This window comes from Lynx canadensis, chromosome A2, assembly GCF_007474595.2.
Source record: "Lynx canadensis isolate LIC74 chromosome A2, mLynCan4.pri.v2, whole genome shotgun sequence".
NCBI classification, from domain to species: domain Eukaryota; kingdom Metazoa; phylum Chordata; class Mammalia; order Carnivora; family Felidae; genus Lynx; species Lynx canadensis.
Window position 1 is genome coordinate 56623867 of NC_044304.2, and position 21821 is coordinate 56645687.

A 21821-nucleotide genomic window follows, 5' to 3' on the forward strand; every position below is an offset into this window, starting at 1 on the left:
ATGACCTGAGCCGAAGTCGGACACTTAACCGACTGAGCCACCCCAGGCACCCCTAAAGTTCTGAAAACTATAAAAGGGTATAAGAGGATGAATCACTGAATTCTACTCCTGAAATCATTATTGCATTATATGTTAACTAACTTGGATGTAAATTTTAAAAAAGGGGTGGGGGGAGGGCATAGAGTGAAAAGTCCTCCTTTCTCCTTCCCACCCCTGTCCTAGCAAGCCTTCAGGCTTAGAGGGCAGAGGCCCATCTCCAGGAATCTCTGGAAACCCTAGTTTCCCTTCCCAGAGGCCACCACCGGTGCCTGTTTCTTGGATCTTCATTAAGAAATAGTCTATGATCATATCATGCTATATAAGCACACTAGTGCTCTGTATATTTTATTGTAAATACATATCACAGTTTTCTGAACTTTTTTTTTTAATTTTTTTTTTAACGTTTATTTATTTTTGAGACAGAGAGAGACAGAGCATGAATGGGGGAGGGGCAGAGAGAGAGGGAGACACAGAATCAGAAAAAGGCTCCAGGCTCCAGGCTCTGAGCCATTAGCCCAGAGCCCGACACGGGGCTCGAACCCATGGACCGCGAGATCGTGACCTGAGCTGAAGTCAGACGCTTAACCGACTGAGCCACCCAGGCGCCCCAGTTTTCTGAACTTTTAATCACAGTGTCACATCTCAGATCATTTCCTGTCAATGTGTGTGGTGCTGCCGCCATCTTGTTAACGTAGGACTCCACTGATGGGCGTATTGCAGGTTACTTAACTGGTCCCCATCAAGGGACATTGCAAGTCTCCTCCTCCTTGTTCTGTGTTACAAAGAACTAATATCTTCGGACCTAAGTCTTTTGTACACACGGGCAAGGAGCTCTGTAGGCGTCATTCATAGCTGTGAATCGTCCCATCATGTGGCCATCTTGTCTGAAGGTCACCTGGCCGGGCCCTATAGTTTTAATCGCCACCTTCCCCATGACATACGGCTTCTGCTTTTCTAGGTTTTGTCCACAGCAGGCCTACGCAAAACACTTTATTTTTAAAAAGCAGGCAGTGGACCAGATTTGACTCTTAGGCCGGATTTATTCAACTGCTGAGCACCTCTGTGCCTCAGGCCTCATAGTAGGCCTGAGGGAGGCCTGCCAGTGGCAATACAGCTCATTGGTGTGATGGGAGGGCAGGTACAGAGTAAACCTGGGAGTGTGTAAGAGGACTTTCTAACTTGGACGAGGGGCTGGCTAGGGGTGGCTTTCTGGGAGAAGTGACAGCGAAAGCCAAAACCCAGAGCCTTAGCCATGAGCCAGACACAGCGGGATTTGGGGGGTCTGAAAGAAGTATTTTGCTGCTGGAGGTGCGGTGTGCACGCAAGGGGCATCATGAATGTCCAGGGCTGGCGAGATAAGCCTCAGTCAGGGCACACGGGCCTGGAGCCGGCTGTGTGGAGGGACTGGCCTTCATCCCGGCAGCTCCGGGAGAGGGACTGCAGAGGTTGGCTTTTGGGTGACGAGGCACTACATACATGTCTGATGGAAGGAGAGCAGGGAGGCTGTCAGAAGCCAGGCGGATTGGGATGAAGTCGGTCATGGCACGTGGAACAGGCCAAGGCAAGCAACTCAGGGCTGAAACCTAGGACGGGACAGTGCAACTAAACATTTTCATGACTTTCGTGAATCTTACACCCTATATATGGGCTCCTACTCATTCCTCAAGGCCTAGCCCAAAAGTCCCTTCATCTTGGGAGCCTCTCATGGGGCAGAGTTACAGGCTCTTCCTCCAGATTATCTTAACATCATACTGGGGACACTTGTCACATCAGTGTCCCATTGAGGCCTCAGATGACAGGCACAGAGTAAGCACTAATAAATGCTTGCTACATTAAATTAAACGGCAAGGAGAATCTGCCAGGGTAGATGTGGTCCATGAGCCACACTTTACCGTTGAGAAACTGCAACTCGGAAGGCTAAGCAATTTGCCCAAACGGAATATGTAAGAAATCTGCCCCGTCTAGTCATTTTAGCAGAAAAATTGGCTCTCTCTGCCTCTCCAGGCTGGAACTTTTTCGCTCGCCTCCCGATTCCCTACATTATTAATCTGCGAGGCAGTTAACCCAGCAAAAGCAAGAGGCACACTTTGTAGGAAGATAAAACAGAACAAGAGAATTAAGAGGCATTTGGTTTCCAGGGACTCCATCCTCTGGTATTCCAAATACTGAAGGGGAAATTCAACCCCCTTCTTCTAAATCCCGGCTGGAACCATGTCGCCAAGACCATCCTGGCAGGCGGCTAAGGCCGTGGGTCTGGACAAGTGCCTGGAATTCTTGGAGAATCCAGGTCGTGAGGCTGTCGGAGCCCGTGTCTGGAGTGCTCCAGCAGCTGGGCTGGGGGAATTCTCTTGGCTCCATTTATTGCAGCCTATTTTTAGAGGGCCGTTCAAGCTGGGGTGGGAGTTTTCCACCACCCCCAACTGGACTATTTCAACCCTATCCCCTCCTAACTCCCTCCTCTCCCAGCCAGGCCACTGGATGTGGTAGCAGTTTCTGAGCAGCGTGTCTCAGCAGTCTTCTCCTTCCAGAACCCTTGCGTGTAGGTCCTTTGGTCCATCTTCCTGATTCCGACCATCTTGGTGGGTAGGAGGTGATAGCTCATTGTGGTTTTGATTTGCATTTCCCTGATGATTGGTGATGTTCGACCTCTTTTCATGTGTCTTGGCCCTTCATATATCTTCTCTGAAGAAATGCCTATTCAGATCCTTTGCCCATTTTTTTAACTGGGTTATTTACCTTTTTATTGTTGAGTTGCAAGAGTTCTTTATGTGGCATGGATACTATACCCTTACCAGATATGTGATTCACAAATATTTTCTCCCATTCTGAGTCTTTATTTATTTTCAGTGTGGCAGAGACAACAACAGAAATGAAGAGAAGATATGTGGAGATGGGCAGTGAGGGGCACTGGATTCCCACTCAGCTTGTTGCCTGGGAACCCTGGTACACTAAACTGCATCTAGGGGTGGCCTTTTCTTGTGCTGCAAGCTGGGCCAGCCCAGCCCTCTTCCTTCACTGTCCCCCACCCCACCCCCCTCCACTTTCCCCATATGGGAATAACACTCATCATTAGGCTTTTTGCACCACCCCCTCCAAATGAAAGCTTCAAAAAGGCACAAGATGATGTCCCTGCATTCGTGGCTTCCTATAGCTTCCTGACTCCCGCAGAACTGCCAGCTGCCTAGCCCTCCAGGAAGTGGATTTGCAGGTGGGGCAGGTGGGGTCTTGTTTGTATCTGTGGCTGCTTGATTGTCTCCCAACCATATTTGGGCATTCCACAAGTGTGGGTAGTGGGTGCTATGCCTGCCTTCGTGAAGCCCAAAGATAATAAACACGTAAGTATGCAAATTGAGCATAGCAAGCCATGACTGCTTATGGTAGGGAGAGCTGAGCAGCTCTGGAAGAGGAAGTGAGGGAAAGCCTCTTAGAATTAACCCAGTTAAGGGTAAGCCTCAGTTTCCTTTAATGGAAAATGGGGCCACTAATAGCTCTACCTCTATCACAGTGTCTTGAAAACCAAATATAGGTGACGAGCTCTAATAGCGAATTAGGATGACTGTGAAGCCTGCCAAGGGCGGGATGGGGGGGGGGGGGGGTTGAAAGTTGTCTCTGGGTGAGGGAAGAGTAGGAGGTTGGGTAGGCTTAGGGAAAAAGAAGCTGCTTTCATCAGATTCTCACCAAAAAGTCCCCAAATGGGTGTCCCCAGCCTCAGGATGGAACCCACTTTTTTCTCTGGGGCAGGAGCATCAGAGCCCACAAACCACACCTTTCCGGGGAGCAAAGGCCTCATTTTATAAACCGAGGCCAAAGCCGGGATTGGCAGACGTTGGCGCCGTCAGCAGAGTAGGCTACAGCCGGTTGGTGTGGGCTTTGTATTTGCTGTGCTTACACGTTGGGGAGGAAGATATGTATGTGTGGGGACTCTGTTTTGGAGGGAGCGCACCGCCCTCCCGGAAAAGGTACAGGGGATGCTGTCCCCCCAGAAAACTTCGCCCCGGCTCTCCTCCGGACTTGGCTCTGCTCGCTCCGCCCCCGTGCGCAGCCCCGCCCCGTCCTGCCCCGCCCCTTGCGTGCAGCCCCGCCCCCCGCGCTTCCCCACGAGGCTCCGCGCGGCCCCGCCCCCCCGGCGCAGTCCGGCCTCCGGCCCCGCCCCTGGCCCCGCCCCCTCACGGGCCACATTCCTCCGGCCGGGCCTCGCTCTGCGCCAGGCGGGCGGGTGGCGACGGTGGTGGTGTGGTGGTGGAGGAGCGGGCTCGGCTGGTCTGGGGGCTCAGACTTGCGGCCGGGAGTAGCGGGAACCGGCGGGCACTGGACCGGGTGACCCGACGTGGTCGCGTGGCGGGTGGTCAAGTCTCCGGGTGGTCGGGTGTCCGCCCCGGGATCCGGCCGCCCCGGCGGGAGTCGGCAGTGCTCGGCGGGGCCTGGGTCCCGGGCGCCCGGCCCCGTCAGCTCCCGCCGCGGCCGCCATGTGGTGCCTGCACTGCAACTCGGAGCGGACCCAGTCCCTGCTGGAGCTGGAGCTTGACAGCGGGTAAGGGCCCCGGGCGGGGCCGAGGCCGGGGGTCGGGTCGGGGCGGGGGGGGGGGGGTGGTGAGCGCCCGGGCCTTGGGCGAGAGGGCTTTGGGGAGGAGCTGCGCGGACCTAGGCCGGCGGGGTGGGGATGCCAGCGGCACCCAGCCATCGCACAGTTGGCGTGCGGTATGTTGTGGGTTCGTGAGAGAGCCGGGTGCACTGTTGCCTGCGTTGGTTTGGTAGAGTCTGTCGGGACTGTAAGTGCGAGCGTGTGCCGGAGAGGCTGCGGGGATGGGTGTGCCGGCGTGCGTGAGACTGTCAGGATGTGTGTGGGGAGTGCCTGTGTGTGAGAGAAGGAGGAGGGAGGGCTGACCGGGTGGAGGGAGGCTGAGTGGTGTGGGCGCACCCGGACCTGGGACCTGAGTTTGTGCGTGTGAGAAGAAGAGATGGTGTCAGGACGGGGGAGTTGGAGGGGGGGGGGTGCACTCCCTGGCGAGTGACTGTTGGGATGGGAGCTTGTGTGGGGGTGAGCTTCCGTGGGAGAAACTGATGGGAGTGGGTATCGGTGCCAGCTGAGAGCCAGCGGACTGGAGTTTGTGAGTCGGAGTGTGGCCCGCGGGCATCGTTGCGGGCGGGCGGAGGCTGCCAGGGAGTCTCCCCGTGGGCCTAGTTCCGCGAGACCCTGGGCCTGTGTCCAGGGTCACGCGTGCGCCGTCAGGGAGACCCTGGGCAAGCGCGTGTGAGGCTGTGCGCAGGTGCTCCAGGTGTGCTCCCGGCCGGGCCACCCAGGAGTGCGTCGGGGGAACCTGAGATCTGTGTGGCTGCCGCTGTTGTGTTGAGTGCGGCAGTGAGGGGTCTGCCGGTGGGATGGCGTGTGCGTGTTTATGTGCGCCTGGTGTGCTCAGGGATGGAGTCTTTGTGGGGTCGGGGGAATAAACGTGTATCCCAGAGAGCAACCCTTTTCTGCTTTGGGGCTGTGGGTGGCTGCCTGAGTGTCCAAGGCCCGCATTTATGGAGAGAGGGAGAGAGAGAGTGTGTGTATGTGCTGAGAATATCGATTTCCTTGCTCCGCTCGCCAGCACAGCTGCCCCCGAGCTGTCTGCAGGCCCCTCGGAGGAGCCAGGCGGTGGGGCGGAGAGGATTTGTTGACAAGCCGACTGGGCTTGCGTCGGGCCCCCTGGGGGCTGCGGGGGCAAGCCCACCTGCAGCCGTTTGATCTCTGAGTTCAAAAATTCTGCAGTGTGTGTCTGGCAGTTGCACTGAGAACATGCGTGTGTTCCCCTCTGCCCCCTCCTCACCTCAGGAGCCTGGGACGCTGGGCCCTGAAGGCTTCATGGGTGGTTGTGGGGGTGCGGTTCCCAAGAACCCGTTGCTTCTTGTGTCTGGGGTGGGGGCTGGGCAAGCTGCAGCTGCAGGGCCAGCTGTCTAGAATTGGTGGCATCAGTCCGAGAATGGGGGTCACGATATTCATATCCCACACGTGCCGCTGCCTTACGCAGCTGTCCCACCCGGTATTGCATTTGCATTCTTGTCCTTGTGGCTCTGGCACCCCCCACATCGCCGGAGAGCAAACTGAGGTTGAGTGTGTTCGTTCTCATCAGCACCCCCGGCTCTGCGGTTTATTGAGTACCTTCCGTGAGCATTCCCTGTCTAGGCACCAGAGACACAGCAGGGAGCAAAACTCAGTGTTTGTCCTCCTGGCACCAGTAGACTGGCGGGGACACAGTCGGCATGCTCTGCAGGCTACACCTCTTCCTCCACTCCCAGCTGAGAGAGGGTTTCCCTGGTGCCCCTCCGTTAGGACCTCTCCAGTGTCACCTTTCCAGTTGGGATGCCCGTGGCCACCACTCGTGTACATTTCTCAGTCCTGCATCCCTTCTTATTGGAAGTCCTTCTTTGTATCCAATCTAAATCTTCTAGCTGCAGGGAAGCCTGCTTTGGTCCTTTTGTCGTCAGGGGTGGTGATGAACCCCTGCTCCTCCAGTCTCAGAACACGGACCAGGTGTCCTGGAGATTGAGAAACCCTGCTCCAACACAGCCCGAAGTTCACCCTTCGGCCTCAGAGCAGGTGGATCACTGCTGTGGAGTGCCTGGTATGTGGTTCTGAAGGAAGTGGGTGGGGTGGGAGAAACAAATCAGGCCAGCTCCTGGCCTGTGGAGGCTTAGCCAGTCGCTGCTTGGGCTGGCCGGCTTGCCCCCCCACCCAGAGTCCCTCCAGCTGGCCATTCCAGATAAACCCTCTCTAAACCCAGAAAGGAGCCAGCATGCTCCAGAGACCTCGGGAGACCCCCAGTCTGTAACAGCTCCAAGACAGCCCTTCTAAGCACAGCCATGCCACCCTAACAGCCCATGGCACCTCACATGGCAGCACCATGATGGTTTGCTGTTTAAGACTTGCAGCAGCCCAGGCTGCCCTTTCTAAATGGGCTGTTACCCTCCCTTTCTTACCCTCCCCTTCTAAATGGGCTGTTAAGATAGGGAATCCAGCGACTTGACCAGAATATGACAAGGGTATCCTGGAGTCGAACCCAGATGTTCTGATGGAGGGCCTCTGGAGGGCCCCTGCCAGCCCCTGCCAGGATTTTCAGGCTTTTGCTCAAGGAAGCCGGACTATGAACTAGCTGTGCTAATATTTACACAGCTTCAGTTCAAAAACATGGACAGGACTGACAGCTGCACGGTCAGACAGTGTGATGACTGGGCAAATAGGTGTTTCTGGAAGGGACTGAACAGGGCTCCCCGGGCTCCAGGAGCTCAGGATGTATATGTGTGTGTGTGTGCGTGTGTGCGGGTGCTATCTGACCAGATTCTGTGGAACGAGGTATCTTGGTTTGCCAGGAGAATCTGTGAGTCCAGAGCAGCTGAGGGCATCAGCAGAGGAGGGCTCGGGGGAGGCAGATGGACTTTGTTTGAAATCCCAGCTCAGCTTTGTGACGCTACGCAAGTTGCCACATCCCTCTGAGCCTCAGTGGCCCCCTCCGTGGAAGGGGATGATACCCCGCTTCACAGAGATGCTTGAGGATGCGTCCGACAGCCCTGGCAGTGCTAGTCGGCCCCACGTCTCCAGCTCCAACTGTGATTGTCCAAGTCAGCACTCTGCTCTTCCCACCGCCAGTGACCTGTGGGATTCTCTTCCTTCCCCTTTTGTAAATTTCCTCTGAATTGTGATGACGTGTGGAATATCCGCCCAGTGGGCTTGCACCAGGCCAGGGGCCCCAGGGGAGAGCTCCGCAGAGGTGGCCTGGGCCTCCCAGGCCCAGAAACGTGTGTGTGTTTGTGTGGTGGGGGAGGATGCTCAAAGGCCGTTGAATGTGATTTATCATTCGTCCTCAGAATCGAAGCATAATGAGTTTAAAGGCCATTAAGGCTCTTGAAGAATTAATTGGTGCAGCCTTGGAGAATCTGGCCGTTCACCCTGCCTGAGCTGCTGCTGAGAGGCAATGGATGGTGATTATGGTGGAAAACATGGCGCAGTGCCACCTGGACCTGCCACTCCTCTGGCTGCTGTGGCTGTACCCCTAGACGGGCAAGTGCCCCTTTAAGCCCTGGGCCTGTGCGTCCTGATGCCTGTGGCCAAGTGGTAGGCACAGCCGGGTGTCTGTGAGCGAATGCACCTGCATGCTCTCCTGCGCTGGGGGGTGCTTTGTTCTCAGGAGGTGATTAAGACCCACTGTTGCACTTTCCTGTGTTCCTTTATTCACTCACCAGCTACTGAGCCCCTGCTTTGTGCCAGGCCCTGGGCTAGATGTAAAGGAACCAGGATTAATGATTTGAAACCATGTGTCACAGAACACAGGCCTCGGGGTGGCACAAAACCAACTCTGCCTCTTCCCAGCTGTGTGGCTTCAGTGATGTTGCCTCCCCTGTCTGAGCCTTGATTTTCCCATCCATGAAGTGGGGCTCCCCGGAGGGGATATGAAGCTTGGCCAGGTGACTTATACCTATTAGATGCCCCAACAAGTGACAGCTGTCAACATCAGCATCATCACTGCCGCTTCTCTTTGGAGAGCTACTGAGTTAAAGTGGCTCCTCGCGGTTTTCTTTTTCGGTGGCTTCTGGAACTGCGTGGCTTTTTGTGCAACCCCCGTCCTTGAGGGTAAGGCATGGTCCTAGCTGCTCTGACTTTAATGTCCTTTTATGCTTTATTTGAACGTAGCCATGGCTTCCCTGCTTCTTGATGGAGAGGGTCATTCTTTCCGTTTTCTTTCCTTGGTTTGCCGCTTTCCTAACATGGTGACAGTCTAATCTGAACTGAAGGCCCAGATGCAGAAGCATAGCAAGAGTCCCTCCTTGTTTGTCTGGACGGGGAAACTATGACCACATTTGTTTTTTCCTCTTTGCTGAAAGGTCAGTGTAGTAATAATAATAATAGCATTCCGTCCCCATTTGGGGAACAGTTGGGGAAAGGTTATGTGACTTGCCCAGGGTCACTGGCCGGCAGGTCTTAGAGCTGGGATTTGCACTCAGTCCGCCTGGCTTTGGGGTCTGTGTTCTTCATTAGCCAGCCCGTGCCTCCTCTGGGATTAAATAACCTTTAACAAAATATGTCACCGTCACAATGGAGTCTTTTGCATCTTTCCCAAGCCATGGAACAGGTGTGTCTGGTATCCCCTGGTGTCATCATTTCCAAAATGTTCCCAAATATCCCAGCCTCAGGCTGGTTTGATGACAACCCTCTGGGCCTCCCTGGTGTCTCGCCAGACCCCTCAGACCCCAAGAGCTGCTCCCCCAGATGCTCCAACCGGAATCTGAGACCGAGCCCTTTGGTCCCGAGCACTTGTGCAGTCTGAAGGGAGCACACTTGCCCCAGGCCAGCCTCAGCACAGACCGGGCTCTTGGAGACAAAAGCCAGCTGTCCCCTGACTCTCTGCAGGACCAGAGCAAACACAACCAGCCCCTGCATGGTGAGGAAACCCAAGGCCAGGGCCTTTGACGTCATTAGGAGACACACATGCATGTGGGCTGCTGAACTCGCTCCCACGAGAGAGGAGAAGGACTGTTAATAAACTGGAAAGTTTGGAAGAATCCCCAGCTAGGAGACAGCCTCCTCATTCAGGTTCCCCAAAATCACCTGTTGCCCAAGCCCAGTCCAGGTCTGTCCACCACCATGAATACTTTGTCTCCGGTGGCTGTTTTAAAAGATGGAAGCAACTGGTGTTTGCTTTTCCTTTTTCTGGCAGGGAGGCTAGGTGGCACGAGAATTAAATGAGTCAGTACACGTGAAACACTTAAAACCGTGCCTTATCGTATTATATACAGTAAGTGCTCAATAAATGTTAATTATAATCATTGTGGTTGTTACTATCCATCCTGATTCTTGCTAAGCTTGGAAGGTTCTCTCCCTCCAGAGGCCTGGGCAGAGCTGGCTCTAACTGGCTGTTGGCATTCAGCCTCCCTAGAAGCTCCGGCACCCGTCACCTCTTCCCATCCCCTTTCTGGGCCTCGGTTTCCCCTCTGTGAAGAGGGGTGGGCTTAGTGACTCTTGTGGTCATTCACTGAAGAAGGACGTTTGACCCAGTGTTAGGGGAGCAGATTCTGTGGCCAGCCCGCCCATAGCCCTAACCCCAGCTCTGCTCCGCACACTCTCTGTGATCTCAGGTGTGGTCCTCAGGCTTCCTGTGCCTTGGTTTCCCCATTTGTAAAACATAGGTGACAGTAGGAACCAAGGGAGTTTCTGTGAGGATTAAACAAATTAATCCACGCGAAGTGCTTAAATGCCACACAGTTAACACCCGAGAGGTGCTAGCTTTTAGCTGTGACATCAGGGCTTCCAAGTCCAACTGTGCTGAAATTGGACCGTGGTACTCGTTCAGGGGAGACGTGTTGTTAGACAGGAATGCATCTTCTCTCCTTTTGGCCACAGACAAAGCCAGGGTTAAGAGTGAGAAGGAAGAAGAGGGGTGCGAGTTGAGGGGAGCCACGCGAGGGTCGTGGTGCTGCTCACAAGCGAGACAGTCGCAGCCTTGGTGACAGGCGACAAAAGCCCATAAGCTTGTGCATGTGCTTGTAGCCTGCTAAGAGAGGACGGTCCAAAGCATTTTGGGAATTGCTTTGCCTATGGGTTGGAAAAATTGCAAAATAAGGTGGCTTGGCTCTCAGCTAGAGTGAAGGTTTCTTAGACAGGACAGGGAAATGGTCTGCACCATGGGTGATGGAGAGGCCCCCTGGGGACACTTCAGGAGTGGGGACATTGAGGCTGATGCCTCAGCCCCGTGCCCCTGAGGTGGGGCATGGTGGCCTCCGGAGTTCTCGGCCGGATGCCTGTGGTGAGATCTGGTACTTAGGCAAGTGTGGCATCTGGTCTACCTGGGGTTGCTCCTGGTGCCGAGTGCGGCTAAGAGCTCCAGAGCCTGGCCTTGGGTCCTTCACTGTGCTGTCCTGCCCTCCCCAGCCTGGTCCAGCCGCCAGGCAGTGAGGCAGCTGGCCGCAGCGGGAAGAAGGTGACATTTGGGCTGGAGAAAGTTGACATGAGTCCCAATTCTGCTCCTCTGTGAATGAATGGCCAGGGCAAGGTGGCCACCTCTGTGAGTGGGGATCGTGCGAGGTGGTTGTGGGTGGCATATACAACAGTGCCTAGAACCTGCTGGTATGAAAGGGAAAGGGTTCAGCTGGCTTTGAGCAAAGCCACAACTGTTTTTGGTGGGTCTGGAGTTGGCAGAGGTTTGAGACCGGAGCCCGAACAGGCCACAGAATAAAAATGACAGTATCTGACATTTGGGTGGCCTTTGAATTTTACACACTTACCTTATTTGAACCTCCCCGGACCCTTAGGATGTAGCTGGTGGCATTCCCACTTTACGGATAAGCAAACCAAGACAAAAATGAAAATAATGCCCAAGCTTTGCAGAAGGTCATTTGGTATTCTGGTTAATGTATCTTTCCTGCTCCCTGACATCACTAGGTGGGGGGAGTCTGGGCCTTAGGATGGTGGGCAGAGGAGAGGGAGGGCACCAGCAGGACCCCACTGGGCCCTGGCACTCAGATGGGCACAGAGGTGCACTATCATTTTGCAGAGTTGACAGAGGACCCTTGGAAGCCCTGGCAAGTGGCCTTGAACCCCAGCAGCAGTGTTTGCCGGCCCCAGGAGGTCATCTGGGTATAAGAACTATCTTCCACATTCCCTGGGATGACTCTCCATGGAGATGACAAGAAAGGGGGGGCTAGAACGGTGCCAGACTTGTAGTAGGTGTTCACTAAATGCCAGTCGTTCCTACGGTTCTTATTAATTGGTATCGACCACAGTTGTTATTCCTGCCGTGATTTCCCCGTACAGGCCCTGGACTGGACCCCGAAGTGCAATTAGTCCCGTGCGGGGGTAGGGGGGGAGGTTGGAAAGGAAGTGTTTGGGGAAGCAGCTCTTTCCTCTGCTGTTACCAGAGGAGGAAGGAGCGGGGGAGGTGCAGCCATGCAAACTCCTGTCTGTTTCTTTGGGGCCACTGACTTTTCTAAGAGCCATAACTTAAATGGGCAGGAACTGGGATTTTGTTTTTGTTTTCCTACTTAGTAAAAATTGGCAAAATGGCCCGGGGAAGGCCTTGATGTGGATAGCAGATTCTTAGCACTATTTTGAACTTTTCCTTATGGAATATTTTAAACATAAACAGAACTAGAGAGAATGGTACGATGACCCCTACGGACAATTGTATTTCATTGCCCCCAGATTATTTCAAAGCACATCCCAGACATTTTGATGGTTTTAGTCAAGGACCTGTCGTGTGGAGGCGGGGATGTCCAGTTTGTTGGGATGGGTTCCCAGGACAAAGTGTAGAGTTCCCTAAACGGCCCTTGGCCGCGTTGACCCAACTGGGGAAGCTGGAGGCCGGGCCAGTTTCCCAGCCTTGAAGACCAAGCGATGCCTGCCCCATTCAGAGAAGTCTGTGTCAAAGGCGCTGTGTCTACAGGTGGCTAGGGGAGGCCAGGCTCCTGCGTCCCCATCAGGCGAGGACTTTCCTAGGCTCGCATCAGGTCAGGAGTGCCCGAGGCTCTTGCCGTCATGCCTCGGCTCCCCAGGCAGGAGTGGGACTCTGCTGAGTGGCTCCACAGGCCCTGCCTGCTGTCCTCCTTGCCCCTTGCCTGCTGGCAGAGTTGGGCAGTGGCACCTACCTTTGCCCCGAGACAGGTTGGCCCCTCACCTTGCTTGACCTCTGGACACTCTGAGCGCTCTTCCCTGGCCTAAGCGACCAGGCTTTCCCGGCTTCCTCCCACCACACTGTGTCAGTCCCGGGCTTCCCTAGGCCTCTGCCAGGTCCCCTTCCCTTCTCTCACCACGTGGTCTCTTCCACCCTGCTACTTCTAATGGTGCTGCTTTTGGAGCCTGGCACATAACAGGTGCTTGGCAAATTTTAGTTGCAATTCCTGTATTAGTTTCAATAATATTCTGATATATTTTTAGGAACATATACTACCCCTTTCACCTTACAGTGCTTGGCACCCAGTGGGCCCTCAACCCAGTTTATTTAAAAAAACAAACAGTGGGCCTGAGTCCCACCCCTGTTCTGCTCTGAGCAGTGGCCATGCCCTGTCAGCTCACCCCTCGCTCTCCTCAGGTGCATGTGCTGGGGGTGGGTCACACGGTCCAGCGCCTACTTATGAACAAAGGGTGTGCTTAAGGCTTCTTCCCGTTGTTGCACACTCACAGCCTTAGAGTCCCTCCCTTAGTCCCCATGGCCCCCGTGCACCGTGGGGAGTAATAATCCTGTATCGTGATAATAATAGCAGCTACCCTGAGCACTCTGGGTGACATGCCCCAGGCTGAGGATTTGTGTCTGCATTATCATTTGCCTGTGAGATAGACAGTACCCACATTTTATGGCCGACAGATGGAGGCACAGAGAAGCCAAGTCACTTACCCTAGGCCACATAGCCCCTTTCTGCCAGGTGCCAGACAGGCAGTCTACAGGGAAGGGCCATGTGCCAAAGCTGCAGATGCAGGAGGTTGAGGGGTTGGTGCTCCCTACCCTGAGCCTCCATCTTCCCCCAGACGTGGGCAGATGGGGGGCGGTTGGTGAGGGGGAGGCTTTCCCAGGAGAGGGAAGACCATGCGGAAGGTGGGGGGCGTGAAGTGCTTGGCCCGGTGCCTCAGTCACCTGCATGGGGGTTGTGTGGGCTGTGCTAAGTCACATCACCCCACTGTACATCAGTTTCTCCATCCATGAAATGGGGAGATGACGCTGCATCCGTCTCCAGTAGTGGTTGTCCGCACCACCAAGAATGAAGCCTCCTGTAAACTGTGGACTTGGGGTGAAAACCTCATGTCAGTGTAGGTCCATGGATTAGCAAATGCAGCACAGAGAGGGCTGGGGAGGTGAGAGCAGGGGAGGTTATGCGTGGGGCGGGGGGGTGACGGAGAATATGGGATATCTCTACTTTCTGCTCAGTGTTTCTGGGAACCTAAAACTACTTTAAAAAATGAAAATCTGTTTTAAAACATTGTGACAGGACGCTATGAGTTATTTCTGTGCGAGCATCTGTTGTTGTCAGTGTAGTATTTTTCGCGCCGTCGTCCGTTCATTTATTTACTGATTTGCGCATTTTATACATGGGTTTTCATCACCGCGGACCCAGACACATGAAATGCGCCGCCTCCTGGGGTCAGCTCACAGCTGGGCAGAGCAGTCCCGTGGGCTCTCGTGGGCTCTGCTCCCTCCGTGGTGGCACATCCAGGGCCAGGCCGGGAGTCACAGCACCGCAGAGCTGCAGCCTGGGAGTGAGGTGGGGTCAGCGGGAGGGGCAGCAGGCTGGGAGGTGGGTTGGGAGCCTGTGGGAGGGCAGAGGAAGTACCCCATTGAGATGCCTGGACCATGACAAAGATTTTATGCCCGAAAAGACTTGAGCGATTTGCATTTTAGAAAGTGCTTTCTGGCTGTTGAGGGTAGGCAAGCTTAGTATGGGTGCCAGTCTGGGTGGGACTGGAGAGCCGGGGCCGAGGCTGTCCCAGGCTCCCAGACGGCCGCACGCCTGGCCCTGGCCAGCAGGGTGGGCCGGAGGCAGCGAGGCCTGCACAGTGGGCATCTTCCTCCTCTCTGCCCACACTCTATCCCAGCGCCAGCCTCCCCAGCCTGTGCCTCCCGCCCGGCACTCCCGGGGCGTCCCTGGGGCCTGGCCCAGCCCTGTCTGCTGGAGCCTGCCACAGAGAACTGCTTTATTTGAGTCCATTTTGCACGTATGGAAATAACTAGAGGCCTCTGTATTTAATTTGGCTCAGCCAGGAAGATTTTTGGCTGTGTGTGTGTGTGTGTGTGTGTGTGTGTGTGTGTGTGTGTATTCTGAAAAATCTTTCCGAGTGAGCCCCAGGGGTTGGAAGCTCTGGTCGTCTTTATGCAGTAAAAAGTCAAAACCAACAAGGACTACCCTGGCTTAGCTGGGGGTGAGGGTCTGGCAGAGTATATAGAAAATAGCTATATATATAGAAAAGGAAGAGGGCAATGCCATACACAGATGAGATCATAGTCAGGGAAGCTGTTTTGTAAACTTTATTGCTTGAGACCAGGTAAGCAGTGGGAAGGATGCAGGGAAAGGGGCTTCTGAAAGTATAAAGCTCTGTACAGATCCACAAGAGACATTTCTGGTTTCCCAAGCAGGAAGTGCTTAGTTTGGTGCTTGGCTGGAGGACACTTATCCTGAATCCCTCTTTTTGGCCTTGACAATCCCAGCAAAAGACTCTCTACTGAGCCCTTCTTCTCTGATCAGCAGTGGGAGCGCAGCAGAGACAGCCCCACATGCCTACACAGGGGTTTGTAGCTGGCAAAGTGTGTCCCTGCTTGATTCCCACATTTCTGTTGGGCAAGAAGGGCAGGAATGATCCCCACTGCAAAGATGAGACAACCAGAAGCCCAGAGAGGTGAGGTAACTTGCCCCAGGTCACTCAGCCCGGAAGTGGGAACCTCGTCTCAACATGGTCTGATCTCACCGATCTTCCCCATACTCTCTGTGGGTGCTTCTGGAGCCATGAGGGCATTGCTCCAAATACAGAGACAGGCAGAGGAGGCGGCCGAGGGTGGGCAGAGCTGAGCTTCCAACCCCAGGAGACCACCTGAGAGTCCAGTTTGAGAATAGACACCAGGTTATCACAGGGCTTTTCTTTTCTTTTCTTTTCTTTTCTTTTCTTTTCTTTTCTTTTCTTTTTATGTTTATTTATTTTTGAGACAGTGAGAGACAGAGCATGAACGGGGGAGGGACAGAGAGAGAGAGCGAGACACAGAATCCGAAGCAGGCTCCAGGCTCCGAGCTGTCAGCACAGAGCCAGACACGGGGCTCGAATCCACAGACCGTGGGATCATGACCTGAGCTGAAGTCGGACGCTTAACCAACTGAGCCACCCAGGTGCCCCATCAGAGGGCTTTTCAAATGATATCTTGACCATATGGAACTGAGAAATGAGGGCATCTGGGAAATTGAGGCTTGGTGGCTATGATGGCCACGTGGTTTTGGATCAGAACCAGTGTGGTGGCATTACATTGGTAAGGTCTTGTAAAAGTTAAATACAGGATGCAACAGAGCGGAAGGTCCTGACGTTCCCACTAGCCGTGCAGAGCTGTGGGAAGTCTTGGATCCTGCCCCTCGGGACTTGGTGTTCTAAATCAGGTTCCCTGGGAATGGCTGAGCCCGGGTCCGCAGATCAGACTGCTGCTCTTTGAGATGGGTCCTCTGTGAGCATGGCAGCAGGCAAGAAGGTGACCAATGGGGGAGGAGCAGGCCGAGTATGGCGAGCAATAGGGAGCGGTGAGGACTAGGGCAGAGGAAGAGCATGCCCCATCTGGGTGTGGCTACCCCTGCTCTGTCTGTCATCAGGCAGGACCGCGGGCCCAGTATGGCCAGATCCTCAACCGTTTCTCTCCCCAAGAAAAGTCAGAAGCCTGGATTTGCATTTAAAGGAGAAAAAATACCTTCTAGATGTCAAGTGTGGTGATTTATTATAGCTTTGGAGGGTTTTTTGTTTGTTTCTTTTTTAAATACTCTTTAGGCCCAGGGCTGCTGACCTGGAGCTCTGTGTTGAGACCCCGTGAGCCATGAGCAGAGAGACCCTCTGGCTTTCAGGGAGCTCTGTGAGGTCTACAGTGTCTGTATGGGGGAGGGGGGGCACCAGGCCTCCCACCCAGCTTTGCCCCGGGGGCAAGGCTCAGGGTCCCGGATGGGCCTCACCCTGCCTTGGCCTGGCCCAGATAGCACTGGGGAGAATAAAGGGCTTTTTCACAGCCTCTCTGTGGAAAGGCTGCCCATCCTGGGCTTGACTGCAGGACTGGTGTTGAAGCCTGATTATCCTCCTGGTTTAGGCCTATCCCCAGCTTAATGCTCCGGACTCCAGGATGTAGGGTGAGATCCCAGGCAGGTTGAAAACCAACTGCTCTGGGACTAATGGCGATGCCACTAGGACTGGCCCCTCACCGAGCAGAGGCCCTGGCTGGACTTGACGGCAGGGTGTTTGCGTCGGCCCCGGGCGCCTGCCCTCATGCAGAGTTTCATGGCTGCCCTCTGCCAGCTGGCTTTCAGCCTAAGTAAAAGCGCACGTTCACCAACTTGTGGAGTGAGACTCTGTTTCTGCTTCCTGTCTGAGGCCCCGCCAGAGCCGGCCTGGCCTCACAGCCTTCCCAAGATTGTGGGAGATGGGCACAGGGCAGAGGTAGGCCCAGGGGAACTGAGCCAGGGGTCCCCAAGGGGTGGGACCACATGAGGCCCCTGTCCCCCTGTGACTCAGGGCGTGGAGAGCAGTGTTCTGGGTGCAGATCACATATCTGTATCTCGGAGAAACACTCTGCAGCCGTTTAATATTTCTGAGGCCCAGCTGCAGGGTGAGGGAGTGAGCCCCGTCTCAGCTGTGCAGTGTGTCAGTGACCCAGCTAAGCCTCACTCCCCTCCAGGCCTCGGTGCCCCTGCTTGCAAACCAGAGAGGAGTGAGCCCTGTCCCGGGTTCACAGGGAGTGAACAAGGGGGCCCAGCTGAAATGCCAGGGGACAGTGTGATAAGGGGATGCCGCCCAAGGAAATGAGAAGGAAATGAGAGGGGTTTGGTCCCGCGGCTCTTGGTCCAGGGGAGAAGGTCAGACGAGGTGCGGTTGTGGGAGGGTGCACCTGGCATAGAGCTCTCTGTGTTTGTTGAATGGACAGATAAATGATGCTGCCTTCCAGGTTCGTGTGGGCTCCTTAGTCACCAGTAGCATCCATCACTCATCCATCCATCCATCCACAAATACTAACTGAGCACCTGCTTGTGCTAAGCCCTGTTCACGGCACTGGGGATGCCTGATCCAGAAACAGAAGCAGCACAGGCAGCCACACCCTTCTGGAGTCAGCTTTCTCACAGCAAGAGACAGACTTACAGAACAAATGAATGGAAAAAAGATAGTGAGGTGTGCTATGAAGAGACCCAAGAGCTCGACATGACTGAGACAGTGGAGGTGGCACTTGTAGATCTAGAACCCCTTTTCCTTCCCTCCTGCCTGGGTGACCCCTTCCCCCCCCCCACATTTGCCATGCTCTGAGCTCCATGGGACCCCCTGGGCAGGCACCCATGCACCATGCGGGGCCTCCCCTGGCCTTGCATCGGGCTCAGTGTTTATGCACAGCCAAGACCCTCATCCCGATGGGAGCCCCCAGGATCATAAACATTCAAGGGATATCTGATCGCAGGTTCCGAGGGCTGCCCTCCTGCCCGTCCCTGTCTCCAGGACCCTGAATGCCCATCTCCAAAGCCCGTTCTGGTCCTCCGGGTTATTTTAATGGGACTGACTCACAAGCAGAGGACTGGGACAGTCCAGCCCATCTCCAGCAGGCTGGAGACAGATGTTCTTTATGTTTAGGAGTGAGGCCTGGGCTGGGGAGACTGGAGCCACCACTTCCCCAGGGCCAGAAAGATGACCTTGGAAAACATGTTGACAGGACAGGGTGAGGGCCTGGCTGCATGCGCTGGCTTCACAGGACAGCAGACTTTTTTCTTCCCTCTGGCTGTGCGCTGACGAGAACAAGCCCCAACTGAGGAAGGGCGCTGCCGAGGCCCCTCCTGGATAATTCCCTCTAATTAGGCAGGGTATTGGCTGTCTGCAGGGCTCCTTGCCAGGGCGCCATTCACCTGACTCCATCACATCGCCTCGAAGTGGTGGCCTTCCCCCCACCCCAGGCAAGTGGGAAATCGAGGCTCAGGGAAGCTGGGGTTGGAGATTCTCCCTGTCACTCATGTTGTCACCGCATTAGGATGGAGGCAGACCTTGCAGAGCTGTGCAGGGCTCTCAGGACCAGAGGGCAAGGAGCAAGAGCTGGCTGCCACCGCCATGCCCCCGCCAGCTTGGGCGTCCTGCCAAACGGCCCCTTTCCTGCTGTGCTCGAGAGGTCTGAGAAGACCCCACCATTCCTAAGCGCTGCCTACATATCCCTGTGGCGCCTGCCTATCCCGCCGGGAGCTGCTGACAAGCAGGGAAATGCTGGATGCTGGTTCAGTAAGCATATCTCTAAAAATAGCCTCTGCTTTGAGAAGCTTATTGTTCAGAGCTGTATATTTTTATATGTATACAGAAAGTTACTCCTGGAGGTCTCGGTGCCGGGTAATTAGAGATAATGCTATAGCCTGGGAGGTACATCTGGGCCAGACCTTGTCTCAGCCTCGGCAGGGCAGGCCTCAGGGTAGGGAGTCAGCAGGCCAGGGCTTGGTTGTGGCTCTCTTCCCTGAGATAAGGGGGCAGTCAGCAGAGAGGCAGCTGGGCACCCATGTAGGGTTGCTCTAGAAGCAGCTGTTGTGGGCTCAGGGTCCACCTGAGAGGTCTGTGGGCCCACTTCCTGCAATGGGGCACAGGCTTGGAGTGAACCCCCCCATTTTCTCTTGGTTGAGACCTCGGGCCAAGGTCTCTTGGTTGAGACCTGAAGTTGGCCCTGCCTTAGCCCCAGCCTGCTGGTGGGAGGGGTCAGGCCCCCTCAGCAGCCCTCTGACCCCCCTCCCTGGCCCTCAGGGAGCAGGGAGACCTCCCAGAGGAAGGGCCCTACCTGGCTGCATCCCCCCCTGCCAGCTCAAATCTCAGGGCCCCAGCCCATGCCCAGTGCCCTTTCCTCCTGGGCCTTCCCAGGGCCCCCCTCTTCTCCTGGGCCCAGGTCTGTCCCAGCTTTACGACCAGTCTTCCTTGCAGCCCCCAGCCCCCTTCATCTGCCACCCCATCTCCACTGTCTCCTCAGCCACCATCCTCAAAAGCTTCTGCACCAGCTCCTCCCTTTACCCCGCCACAGCCCGACTTCCGATCCCCGCCCTGTGCCACCCTCACGTTGTCGTGTCCCTGCTCTCTGCTGCCTCAACTTTTGGTGACTCTGGCCCCGCCAACTTGGATTCAGGACCCTGAGGACTCCTGTCCTTCCTCCCACTCCTCCCACAGGTGTCTCCCAGCTTCTCGCCACCCCCCACGTAGCTCCTCACCACCTGGTGTAGACAGTGCTGTCCCCCAGGCACTGCCACCTCCCCTCTCCATCTTTCCCCTGCTCACTCAGCCTTGCCCTGGTCCCGGGGTCAAGTCCGGACTCCTTAAGAAGCCTCACAAGGCCCTGCAAGGTCTGGTCCCGCCCGCCCCTCTGTATATGCCAGACTGAACTTCTCCGTCCCGTCCCTCATGTGTGCTGTGAATACCCACCTCTGTCCGCTCAGCCTTCACCCCTCACTGCCACGTGGCGTTCCTCCGCGGGTCCTGGCTGATGCCACACGCCTCCTAGGAATATTTTCCACCTCTGGCACCAGGGCACGGGCTCTGCTCACCATCCTACAGTGCCTGACGCTTCCTCCATTACTGTTCCTAACACAAGCCGTCATTATTAATTAATTGCATCCCCCAGTGTGCCCACGAGGACAGGGCTGTGTCTGTCTGTTCACGGCCACGCTCACAGTGCCTGGCAGGGGTCTGTCACCTAGCTGGCATTCAGGACATGTTCGCTGAATGAAGCGACAGAGTGACCGAGTTGTGTTTTAACAGAGTCCAGTTCCCCATCCTAGCAGGGAAGCCCCAGCTCTCGGGGTCACATCCTCACATATAGTGGTGTGATGGTGCTGTTTCAGTGCTATAGAAGGAAATGGAGCAGGGAAGAATAAGGGAGGGTGGGGGGGGTGGGGGAAGGGTATGGTTTTTAAATGAGTGAGCTGAAGGAGATGAGGGAGTGAACCAGGAAGACATCTGAGAAAAGAGACACCAGGCAAAGGGAACAGCATGTACAAAGGTCCTGAGGTAGGAGTGTGCCAGGAATGTAGAGTAACAGGAGGACAGTGGGGGCTGTGGCGGGGTGGCCAAGGGGGCATGGAGGAGGGGTAGCAGGAAGAATGTTCGGGCCTTGCAGTCTTCTGGGTCCCTCTGAGGACTTGGCCTCCGTGAGCCAATGAGGTGGGATCAGAGGAGGGACCTGGTCAGACTTGTGTTTTAATAGGATCCCAGCTTCTGTATGTAGAAGGGTGTGTAGTAAGAGGCCAGGAGAGCCCATCAGAGAGGCTGTGGCAGCAATGCAGGGAACAGGTGACAGCAGCTCACCGGGCTGGGGGCAGGGGGGCAGACCAACTGGTTGGGTGCAGCCTCAGTTTTGAAGGTAGAGCAACCACATCTGCTGACGGGTGGGCAGTAGGGTGTGGGGAAGAGAGAGTTGCCAGGAATTGCTCTGATTTTGGGCCTGAGCGGCTGAAAGGATGGAGTCGTTCTCCGCCGAGGGGCCGGGAGAGTGCGTGGGCTCCTGGTGAGCCTGCCTGCCTGCCTTCGAGAGGTCCGCCAGTCATCGAAGGGGGGTGGTGCTGGGCAGTTAGATGTTGTGACTACTGTATATCCTCACTAAAGCAGATTTGGGAACTGGTTAAAGCAGGAACCCTCCTGACTGCCCCTGACCCCCAGCAAGCCCTTTTGGGGTCTCTGCTGGACTGTCCAGACAGCTCATCACCTCCCTTGCTCTTGGTTAACCAGCCAGAAGTCATGTTGAGCGTGTGTGCCTCATGTGGATTCACACCCTAAGTCTTTTCACACCTTCCTGCAAGGGCGCCAGCCTCCCCAGGCCCCTCCATGCCAGGCTGTGGCAGTGCCTGGAGGCTGGGAGCGCAGGGCTCAACTTCTGTGCCTGCACGAGTGCCTCCCCTGGGCCCTCCTCAGATCGCCGCTGGCTGTACACACTAGAAGCACACCCCGTCCTGCTCACCACTCCTCCTGAGGCTCTTTCTTTCTGGGTCCTGTTCATCCTGACCCTGCCCCCCAGCAGAGACACCCAGTATTGCCAGGCCTTGGTTTAGGTGGTCCCCAGCTCCTCCTCCTCCCAGGAGGGACAAAGCTTTGGGAC

The 21821-nt window shown here is 55.5% G+C and overlaps 1 protein-coding gene across 6 annotated transcripts in view; it reads left to right on the forward strand.

The window, feature by feature from the left end:
- IQSEC1 (IQ motif and Sec7 domain ArfGEF 1) overlaps nucleotides 1-21821 on the forward strand; it is a 124467-nt gene that overhangs the window by 46957 nt on the left and 55689 nt on the right. The window contains exon 1 of one of the 6 annotated variants that reach the window (XM_030307502.1): nucleotides 4459-4570. The exons of the other annotated variants lie outside the window; for them this stretch is intronic. Coding sequence (XP_030163362.1) covers nucleotides 4506-4570 — 65 coding nt within the window. The 5' untranslated portion in view covers nucleotides 4459-4505. Of the gene's footprint in view, nucleotides 1-4458; nucleotides 4571-21821 lie in introns of those variants that run through there. 6 annotated transcript variants of the gene reach the window in all.